General features: G+C 43.8%; 1 protein-coding gene and 1 pseudogene across 2 annotated transcripts in view; one reads left to right on the top strand and one right to left on the bottom strand.

The window, feature by feature from the left end:
• The window catches only part of LOC310794898 (E3 ubiquitin-protein ligase TRIM35-like), a 571,381-nt pseudogene that overhangs the window by 203,523 nt on the left and 356,272 nt on the right, over positions 1 to 11,586 (top strand). The window lies entirely within an intron of this gene.
• Positions 1 to 11,586, bottom strand: part of plod1a (procollagen-lysine, 2-oxoglutarate 5-dioxygenase 1a) — a 31,655-nt gene that overhangs the window by 3,881 nt on the left and 16,188 nt on the right. Inside the window, exons 9-18 of the mRNA XM_083656767.1 lie at positions 10,219 to 10,350; positions 7,576 to 7,697; positions 7,125 to 7,229; positions 6,815 to 6,940; positions 5,855 to 5,996; positions 4,040 to 4,153; positions 3,789 to 3,854; positions 2,882 to 2,986; positions 2,099 to 2,245; positions 2 to 127 (exon numbers count right to left, since the gene is read on the bottom strand). Coding sequence (XP_083512893.1) covers positions 2 to 127; positions 2,099 to 2,245; positions 2,882 to 2,986; positions 3,789 to 3,854; positions 4,040 to 4,153; positions 5,855 to 5,996; positions 6,815 to 6,940; positions 7,125 to 7,229; positions 7,576 to 7,697; positions 10,219 to 10,350 — 1,185 coding nt within the window. The remainder of the gene's footprint in view (position 1; positions 128 to 2,098; positions 2,246 to 2,881; positions 2,987 to 3,788; positions 3,855 to 4,039; positions 4,154 to 5,854; positions 5,997 to 6,814; positions 6,941 to 7,124; positions 7,230 to 7,575; positions 7,698 to 10,218; positions 10,351 to 11,586) is intronic.

Genomic DNA, 11,586 nt, shown 5'->3' on the forward strand with positions numbered 1-11,586 from the left:
CCTGGTAGTCCACGTCTTTGCTGTTGAGAGCTATGTTAATAGTGAACGTGGAGGCGTCGTGGTGCGGGGCGAGCAGGGGCTGCTCGTCAGGCTTGTACCTTACCACGAACATCAGGGGAGAGGAACACTGATGAGAGAAGGCATGGGGGGGGGGGGGGGGTCAGCAGGAGGCAGAGGAACCAAGGAAAGGGTAGATGCACTTTTAGGTACCGTAGTAATCCGTGACATTCATATAAAGCAGGTGTCTGTCGCCAAACTGCTATTACCAACCCAATCGCCAGAGATGAAATGTCGCCAATGTACGTTTCTGCAATCCGCGGATATGTACAATCTCAACGTCAATTTGAAACAAAACGGTGGTTAATTTGAAAACCTTTGCTGCTTTTCCAAACCGAAATAAAACAACGTCAACAACTTTGGTTATGGTTTGGGGTTAATAGGCTTAAATAACAAAAATGTTAAACGTGACTTACGGTTGAAACGTAGACTTTGCAAAAACCTGGGGTTCGAACACGGCTCTCCGGTGTGAAAGTGTTTACCCCCGCCCTCCATCCACCCCGACCACAACAGCCTTACTGGACACCACGTTAACTATGACGTTGACATACGTGTATCTAGAAACGTGAGATGCGCGGTGATTTTTGCTTCAGATACGTGATATTCTACCTATCCCTGGATTCCAGAAAACGTACAATGCTGGCTGGGTATTACACAATTATAGTGATTCAATCTATCGCCAGTTCCTGAAAGCTTGTACATTGCTCTTCTGAACACCTGGGTGTAACATAGCCGTTTCCAGGTGTTGTGTCCAAATTTGTTTCCCCTTAAAAACATGTTTCTCCTTGCAGTGTCTGCCTCTTTCATGCTAGGGAAGAAAATAACATGGATTAACATGATCCATCACTGCACCACAAATACTCAACGTTGTGCCATTCTCTCTAAATGGAATAGATTTGACATTTTCAACAAAGTTATTTTTCGTGTGACTAATGACATTCACATAGTGCGACAAGAACAACTCCAGACCATGTCATAATTGACATGCTGCATGTATGTTTTCGGTTCTTTTCTGTAGTGATCTGATTAGAGCCACTTCTTGATAAAAGAAAAAGAAAAATGCTAGAGGAATGCCCCTTACTAATATGTGACTACACAGTAAGGTGACCAGACGTCCCCGATTTTAGGGACCTGTCCCCGAAAATGTCCCCGATTTTCTACTGGCGTCTGCAGCCGAAATAACTCTAGCGGGCTCATTCTTAAATCTAGTGAAGATACTTATGGCCAACCACTCAAGCAAAAAGGTTGGGGGAGGCTTACGGGTGGGTTAAAATCATATCAAAGCATCACATGTCTATGCAGCCCATTGATCCAGACATCCAACAAGTGTTTACATGCTGCTTCCTGCTGGTCCAGGAAATCTTGAACAATGAAAAAGCACTTATGACTACACTGAAAATACTTTTTGAGATCTGAGGCTATTCATAAAACATTCAGCGCTGTATGTGTGAATGAAGTTTGTGTGTGTGTGTGTGTGTGTGTGTGTGTGTGTGTGAGAAACTGGAATCATCCCCCTTTTTATTTCATAACATAGGTAATAACATTGGATATTTTAATGATATACTGATTGCCGGACTGGAAATGTCCCCGATATTCATTTGAGAAATCTGGTCACCTTACTACACAGTCCTAAACTGCATATTCTTTCTCCATAATTCCATATTTTTTGTGCATCTGTGAGTCCCAGCACTGTCAGAACAACCTACCAAGTTGAGAACACTCAACACTGTGGAACAAGTGGAACGTCATGGATTCAGACTTTCAGACTGGGCAATAATCTTTAACTAGGCCATAACGAAACGTCCTTCCAAAGTTATATGGTGGTTTTGGCAGAGTTAACCGGCTGAAAACCAAACGCATCTGAACGTTAATGACAGGGTACCAGTTTGGCAGCCAATCTGTTCTGAGCAGTGAACATTATAAGAGTACTAGTAGTAATTGTACTTGAAACATTATTATCTTTCCCGTGTATTACAGAAGGGACATGATAACCTGACACTATAAACCTATGTAACCCCCACAGAGAAATCATAGATCTTACCTTAGTGTAGTAACCGGGATACATTTTCTCTGTTACTGGTGCTATGTAATCCAGTAAGAGTTTGTGCCATTCCTTCTCATAGCCGACTTGATTCATGTGGATGTCGATGGTGGGGACATTCTCGTAGCCACCTTGGATTCTTTTGTCCTGAGAGACACCATTCAACACATGATCGATAGAATTAGTTTGCTTACAAAACTGACTCAAAACCCATTTTTCACTTGATGGGGATCTTTATGGGATCGCTCAAACCCAGCAATCATGCTGCATTCCTTTATCGCAAAATAACTGGGATGTGGAGGCTAAATGACGTCAACATCCGTTTTGTTAGCGTTCCATTTGCAGAAAACTGGAGCTGGGATTCTGGGAAGTTCACTGTTGCGTGTCACAGCTCTTGGTCAGATCCAGTCGCTAGCCAGGCTAGCTTAGCTATAACAGTTGATAACAAGGCATTTCGCGGCATTTTGCGCATACAAACACTGCACCAACATTGCCCACATAGACAGAAGTTAGGCAGTGCTGTGTGTACCGCTGATTTAATGAGACACAGACAAGACAGAAGTGTTAATTAACAGCATTTACTACGATTATACACACTACGATTTTTACACACAACTGCTGTTGTTGCGCAGAGCAGCCATCTTGGATTTTTGAGGTCGGGGCTGCTGAGGCTCCTATACGAGTTTGGAATGGGAAATAGCAGCTCTGGTGACATCACCGTCCCAGCTCATGACCTTTGAACCGATGCACGATCAGTTTTGCTGAAGGACAATGAAAACGTACCGAATTGCCGCCACCGGACCACTTTCCAAAGTGTTCCATTTCCTCGACAATATGGTCACAAGCGATGTCGGTGAAGAGTGGAAACCAGTATACATCAGGACAGGGCTGCGAGACACAAAACACACCCCAGGACTTTAACCATATATACAAGACCACGTGACAAAAAGGTCTATCAAACGTTCATTAGCATCCAATGTTATGCTTTAAAAAATATATACGCTTTAACTACATTTCAAGTCTGTCATATGATTTTTGTGAACCGGATTCTCTTTCTAAAACATCAGTGTGATGCATCGACAAATGAGCAAGGAACCTGTCTGTCAAATCCAAACACCTAAATCAGTGTTTCCCCTAGAAAAACTTTCAGGCCTGGAGGGATTTTGAAACGTACCCCGACCGCAACGGTGGGGGCCGTCGCTGGCGATGCTAAACTTTTAGCTAACCTGTTCGCATCTATGTTCGCAATGGCATCCCAAGTATCATCATACTATTATGGGATGCAATGCGAAGAGTTGTATTATGGGATGTGTGTTTCCCAGGCAACGACACACGTTGACACGTTTTGGAACAGCACCAGACGCTGGTACAATGCTCCGAAAAGCAAAATGCTTATTGTTTTTAATGATTTGGCACCTTCTATTACTGTCAACACCAGTATTGTTGTATTGTAATAATATGCCATAAAGGTTTATTGAAATTTTGGGGAAATCTAATCCCCCCCCCAATTTATTTTCTGGCCTGGTGGGCCCTGCTGGCGCCGTTGGCCTGGTGGGCCCGCCAGGCCTGTAGAATGGTAGGGGAAACACTGTACTACATATGGACCCAGAGCACAGTCATGCAGACAGCTAACTACATATGGACCCAGAGCACAGTAATGGTCTTCTTCAAGTTTAGTGTTGCGACTCACATTTTCCATCAGCGTGCCTTTCAATATCTGGGAGTAATTCTCATGGATGTAACGCTCCTCCCAGTCCTGAGGGAAACAAACACCATGTCATTATAGAGCAACGTATTCTGGGCAAACTTTTTTTTAAACAATTTTTTTTTTCTACTGTGATTGGCAATACTACTACTACCACTGCTACTAATACTACTATAAGGATAATACTTGAAGAGTTACAAAGTGCTTTACAAGATCAAACGCAGGATGATTCTTACCACTGGGTTTTCAAAGATTTGCCAGAGGTCGTTATGAAGATGGCTGGTCTGGTAGTTTTCTGTTGACAGGATGCGACCAAAGGTGTGCATGTTGGTCACGTACATGAAGACGGCCTGAGAGAGAGTTCATCACAGATTAAACATCAAAGCTGACATTTTACATAACCAGCTGTACATGAAATAGGCCTCGCCCATCACGGGGGAAAGCTCTCAGTTCACTTCCATACACCAGCGTCATATTCCTTGAATTAAACATAGCTAAAAGCTGTGGTGTGGTGGGCTGCGCAGACAACAAATGTAAAAATTCGGCAGTTACATTTTTTCGTACTCCCGAGGAAAACAAGGAAGCCATTGAGAATTGGCGAGAAGAAAAATGTGGATGTTGCTGTCAATGAAGTAAGTTGGAGTGTTCATCTTCCGTATATATGATCTTTGTGTGCAACACCCGATCATGCACGCGACATAGGAGAACGCCAGGATTGGACGGGAGTTTGTGTTTTCCCCCGTTTTGGGCATTGTTTCTGAATGATGACGCGCTCCGCAGTGTCTCTATACTACTGTACAGCTTTCATTATAAATATGATTACCAGTCCACATTTCATCAGTAATAACAATGTTGCTCCCTTTTGGTTACACTGTCCATGACTCTGAAACAATAATGACACTGTTTTTGTAGTCGGAAGGCGGAAGCCCCAGACTTCCTGGATCTTACGGCCAAAAGTCAATAGGGTTTTAGAATGGGGATTTCACTTAAATGCATAAAATAAGGTCTGTGGCTAACAAAAGTTTACGGGAGTGTTAATTTGTGTTCGGCAGGATAATCTTCACGAAGGTGAATCACTTTTATGCCTTTTGAAGCATTTTCTAAAAATCGTGTTAAAAAAATGCATTTACGTTTCAAGTCATAAAAGTGATTCACGTTTGTGAAGATGATCCTGCTCCCATAAACTTTTGTTAACAGACCTTACTTTATGGATTTTTAAGTGAAATCCCCATTCTAAAACCCCATTGACTTTTCCCCCGTAAGATCCAGGAAGTCCGGGGGGACTTCCGCCGTCCAATCCATGCTACTTCCCAACTCATTCCTGCGGCGCTCTATTCCTGATAACAGATCTACACCAGCATGGCCGTCTGATCCTTAGCGTAGTCATGTGATGTGCTGTGCTTAAATACTGCAATGTGAACAGTCTGCTGGCGCCAGCATACTGAGGCAGCATTGACTGTACAGTATGCAGAACACATTGAGGAGTACGTACTGTAGCAGGTTTGTGGTCCAGCTTTGAACAAAGGCTGGGTTCTACTAATGGTTTCTGCGAGCCAACAGTATGAACAGCTTGTAAAAACCTTGTCTGATGAGTTTCCTTTCAGCCTTTGTGCTCCATTCAGTTTGGATTTAAAAATGCCCTCCGGCCACACGTTCTGTTGCCACCTGTTGCACGTGGTTCTGTAATGGCATGGCGCCATCTACTGGGAGTCATTCAGACTGTTTTCATTGCATGTTTTCATAACGGACAAAGAATATAGCGAATATACACAGCGCTCCCCGCAAACTGAGGTACACAGCTCTATGAGGTCACTGATCACATTTTGATCAGAACCGATCGACACAATGGCAAAAAACTAGGGAAATAAGGCCCAGGTTGAGAATAGCCAGAATCATCCTTTAAGTGTTTGACTTATTTTGTCCATCCCTATATGTATCTATATGTACAATAATATGTCTATTGTCTACTATACGTGTTGTACATCAAATGGGGTGTTTCAAACGTCTTTAACACAAAACCAATCGTTCCTTTTTCTTGCTCAGTCACTGACCTTGTTGCGGACGTTGAGGCAGAAAGCCATGTCCGGGTCCAGGATGTCCGAGTTGAAGAGCTCGTAGTCCGACAGCTCTGATCGAAGGAGGACGGCCTTCATCAAGAACACACTGGACACGTACGGCACGTTCCACACACCCCTGCAAACAAGACGGAGACACGGCCCCCGGAGACGCTTCACATCCGAAGATAAGATTGTACAATGATCAACCAAAACCAAATTAAACAAACAAGGACCAATGTATTTGTTACTAACCTGAAACAACTGCATTGACTTGTCTAACATGGTGTAAATATGATATATTGAAGTATATGTATATATATATATGTTAAAATAAATCTATATATGTATGTATATATATGAGCACGATCACTTGTAAATTTCTTTCAAAAAACTTTTTTTTCTTCTAAAGTTCAGTTAAATACCATAATTGAAACTGCGTTAACATGTTTTGTTTTTGTAATTTTCTTTTATTTACATAGGGTAGGCAAAATAAGCTGCGGCTTCAGCCTACACCTTTTCGGCCCATCTTGCCTCAACTCATTGTATGTGTGTATTGTCATGATTTGTTGAATGGACCGAAATAAACTAACTAACTAACTAACTAACATCCCAGTACCAAAGCTAGCATCAGATACCAGGCAGATACTGTGTTCAAATGAATTGTCTCGACGTCTATATCGTTGTGTAACAGTAAACATCAACCCCCTAGTGGTCAGGTAAAAAGGCATTGGTGTATTCCTATTGCCTTTAACACACAGGTAATTCTACAGGTGTATTCTACATGGTGATATATTACCTCTTCGCTAGATGTCTGTGTTGGTACTCCGCCCTAATTAGCTAGCTAAACTTCTCTGTTGTGATTCCATGTTCAGCGACACAGCCTGACAAAAGTCAGTCAGATCACGTAACAAACCCCGTTTACAGTCTTTGGAAAACAATGTTTTGTCAACTTACAGCCTGCGGCTTTGAACTATATCCACATAGTCCTCAGACCGCGCGTAGTAGCCGTCTGCACTGAGGGCTCCCCAGAAGTTGCTCCACAACCGGCCGGCCCGAGTTATCATAGGTGCGACGATAGGCCTGAGGGGGAGAGATTTGGAGGGGTGTCATTATTATTTATCTACGTATATACGGTCAAACCACTGTTTTGTAACAGCGAAAGATTCATTATAGAGAAAATGAAACCGACCCTGTATGTGTAGTGTACTGCAGCAGCCAAAGCAATGAACGAACAAGAGATTATCAGTGATGCTAGGATACTTACAGATTTTGCTCAATGAGAATTTTGAGGGTGTCCTCATTCTTTAGGACCACTTGAATGTCCAAGCTGAAGAAATATTCACAATCAATGTCCTGCCGACACAGATCGCTGAAAAGAAGAAGAAGAAGAAGCATAAAAAAATCAACATGTTTTAAAAAAGAGCAATATTGAGATCATGCATGTCTCAAATATCAATAACATTGATATTGTGCGTCGCCACTTGACGGGACGAGGTCTATTTAAGTGTTCACACTGTGGACTGATGATGTCAGGACTGTTTCCTTTGTCCGTGGGGTTAAAACAGAACACACCATACCAATATCGCCATGCCACATAGCAATACCATTGGAGCAACAGTTAGCAGGTCAGCTAGCTCAAACTGTCCGCTGGACAGTAGCATGGCAGTTTGGCCGCCAGGCGTCTGGACTTGAAGTAAAGCTCCTGGTCAACTCACAGGCCGTGGTTGCGTGAGGCAGATCCGTCCATCTTCTCCTCGGGCCCCATGACCTTCACATCCTGATACAGAGTGCCATGAGCCTGCAGGAACGAGCCGACGTGCTGCTCATGGTGAGGCTCCTGAAGCAAGAGGTAGTGGAAGTATTACTAAGAAGAAGAAGAATAGTTTGCATTGCACCTTTAAAAACATAGTCACCAAGAGCTTTACAGGCAAGTGTGCCAGTGGTTTTTAGGTGCTCAGGTGGCCTGCAGCATAGTATCCTAAAGAAAAAGTAAATAAAAACAACAAAACAGGTTCTCATGTATTTTGAGTGATTATTATTTTTATTTTTTTATTGAGCTTACAATTTGGAGTGAAATAGGACTCTCTGCAGATCGTGTGTTCATCATATCTGATCCTTTTAAATGTGGTCATTTCGTCCGTTTCCACATTCTCTTTTGTAGCCTGAAACAATGCATGTTTTGACACGCTCCCTACCAGCTAGTCTCTGGGCTCCTGCCAAAGGCTGTCACATTCCTGGTCATTTGTAACTAGAAACAGCGACAAGTAAGCACATGTGGAGGGGGAAAACACAGGGGGAGCCATTCTTTAGGTCCAAGATCGCACCGGCAACTTGTCTATTTTACACATTGCCATAAAGTATTTGGCCCACAGTGTTTCTCCAAGTGACAGTTCTTTGGCAAATCTAATTTAATAAATGTAAAAAAAGAAAAGAAAAAGAAAATGCGTTATGTGTTACCACATCTCTGAATAAATAAAACCCAGTTTTTGTTTAGGTACCATGCCATTCTTAGTGAACTGGTGACATACAATCAACCATTTTTACAATAGAGAGTTATCACAAATTGTGTTTCAGTTGCTGGACATATAAAAGCAATGCATACATTACAGGAGCGACACTATAAGTCAGTGGTTCTCAAAATGTTTCACATGAGGGACCCCTAAACTGACAAAGATTAGACCACGGACCCCCATTTGATAGGATTTTGTCCCACGCTCCCCCATATGATAGTAAGATTGATGCTTTTAGATGTTTTATTACAGAAAGTGTATAAAACCCATGACCAAAATAGTCATTGTGTTACTTATGAATGGAATTATAGCGAAAATAAATGACCCCCCTTTTGGCTGGGGACCCCCTGGAACCCCCTCAAGGACGCCTGGGGGTCCCCGCACCCCCATTTGAGAACCACTGCCATAAGTCACATATTTCTTGGAGCAGAGTAGCTTTTGTTTGAATGAATGCTGCCGTGGACATCGGCACCGTAGAGGCACACATCTCAGCTGCTTTTTCATTTCATGCTAGCTATAGCTAACAACAAGCTAACATTATTGACACAGTTTATCAATGGGGAAATGAGCAATTCCCAGTCCAAAAACAGCACAGAAATTAACAATGTCTATTCAATTCTGTCGAGACGGACAAGTCGTACGTTTTGGAAATGTAATCAAGTTGTTCAGCCCAAGAGCTGAGGAGGACCATATGGTGTGGAGAGCACGTCACATCACTTGAAGGTCTATAGAGACACTGCATGAAATAGGCCACGCCCATCACGGGGGAAGAGCTCCGTTCATTTCCACACACCAGCGTCATTTTCCTTGAATTAAACATAGCTAAAGCTGTTGTGTGGTGGGGCTGCACAGAAAACAAATGTAAAAAATTGCCAGTTAAAGTTTTTTTGTACTCCCGAGCAAAACAAGGAAGCCATTGAGAATTAGCGAGAAGACAAATGTGGATCTAGCTGTCAAGAAGTAAGTTGGAGTGTTCATCTTCCGTATATACGATATTTTGGTGCAACACGCAACCATGCACGTGACATAGGAGAACGCCAGGATTGGACAGGAGTTTGTGTTTGACGCGTTACGCAGTGTCTGTGTCTCTATAGCAGAGACCTTTAATATACAGATAGAGACACTCCACTGCAGGCTTCGCCAATAATAAGAAATGGTACTCTTCCGGTAGTCTGGGCACCTTCCACCCCGCTTTTTGTCATGGGGGCGTAAACCCCGGACCCAGAATTAACACCGGATGGCAATGCGCCTAACAACGTCTTTGTTGCCGTTAGCTTGACGCGGTGATGTTACCTAAACTAGAGTCTGATCAAAACAAAGCTAGCGTTACATAAAACAAAACGTTTATGCAATATGGCATCTCCGCCACCACCGCCTGACACACCGGTCAAAACGGTGAAAGAGGATTCTGATACTTGGGTCAAATTGTCAAGTTAACGTGAAAGTTGACGAGCTAGAAATGCTGCCATCCGGTCTAGGGCGGGCTCTAGGCTGGAACCAGTAGGGTGACAAATTCAATTGTGGGCGGGAGCCAGGCTCTTTCTCGCCGAGAAGAGCCTGGTGACGCGAGGTTACTCTTCCGGTCTCCTAAATGGGCGTGATCATCAGCTTGTAATTGGCTGTCTGTCAATGGTGTGAAACTTCATTGGCTGACCAGTCTGCTAAGTGGGCGTGGCAGTGGCGATACCTCCATGGCACAGATACAGGAAGTGACTGGAAGTTGGGGGTGTCTCGCTCTGATATTGAGCGTCTCTGTCTACAGTAGGCTCTGTGTTTGCATGTTGGCATGTTCACTGTCTTCTTCTGTGGTACTTCAGCAATAAAGGTATGGGAACATGCTCCTGTTACCTGGTTGTAGATTAAGAGCTTGAGCCTATTCTTGGGGTACTGGAGTTTCAGCAGGCGATCGAAGAACACCGCGACAAAGGGAGTCGGCTGCTGAACGAAGATACCAATCGCCACCAGCGGATATTCACTCTCCTGTGCGTACAGACACACACACACACACACACACACACACACACAGACACACAGACAGACAGACACAAACAGACAGACAGACAGAGACACACACACACACACACAGACAGACAGACACAGACAGAGACACACAGACAGACATACAGACAGACAGACAGACACACACAGACAGACAGACAGAGAGACACACACACACACACACACACACACACACACACACACACACACACAAAAACACAGACACAGACACAGACACAAAGTGGTTATCATAATAATTCAGCCGGTCATTCATAACACACCTATCCAGTTTCCAGTTAATTACCTATTTTATTAGAAAAGTGTGCGGTTGGGACCCATTCATATCAAAAGCAATCTGGGAACTCCCTAACGTTTTCCCCCAGCTTCCTGTACAGCGCGCCTCTCCTGCCACCGTCACTTCCTTTCCCGCGTCCGTGCTCCACTGTTTACAGTCTGAATAGCAACTTGCGCCGCGACTTTCCAGTAGTTTCCCACTGTTGTCGTAAGACGAGTTGACGTCTTCTATGCAGTTTTAACGTTATTAGCAAATAGCCGAAATGGATGCGGAAAAGGAGAGCGGAAGTGACGGAAAAGCCACCGTCACTTCCTTTTCCGCGTCCATTTCGGCTATTTGCTAATGACGCAGAAAAGGAAGTGACGGTGGCAGGAGAGGCGCGCTGTACAGGAAGCTGGGGGAAAACGTTAGGGCTGTCCCAGAGTCTATTTTTCAAATAAAAATAGACTCTGGGTTCCCAGATTGTATCAAAAGGAGCAGTGAACACTAGGGATGTCACAATATATCGTCCCACAATATATCGCGATATCAAAACGTGACAATATGCATCGTTGAGATGAAATCTCATATGGCGAGAAAAAGAAGGTGAACATGGTGGCACTGATCTGCATCTGATTGCATGCTCGCTCTCCTTTTCATTGCTTTGCTTGAACAGACGAGGGACGTTACAGACACGGAGGATGAAAATGGTGAAATGACTCAAATTAGCGTGGAGGATGCCCCCTCAACTTACAAATCGATCGCACAGAAATATTGTTAAAATATCGTATCGTATCGTTATCGTGAACCCAATATCGTGTATCGTATCGTGAACTGAGCGTATCGCGACACCCCTAGTGAACGCATGTAGCACGTGTCGTGTTGGCAGTCGTCCGCACTGGGGATCGAGCTCAGAACCTTCGGCATGCAGAGGCGGACGCTCT

The sequence above is a fragment of the Poromitra crassiceps genome (genome assembly GCF_964638095.1).
Source record: "Poromitra crassiceps genome assembly, chromosome: 20".
NCBI lineage: Eukaryota > Metazoa > Chordata > Actinopteri > Beryciformes > Melamphaidae > Poromitra > Poromitra crassiceps.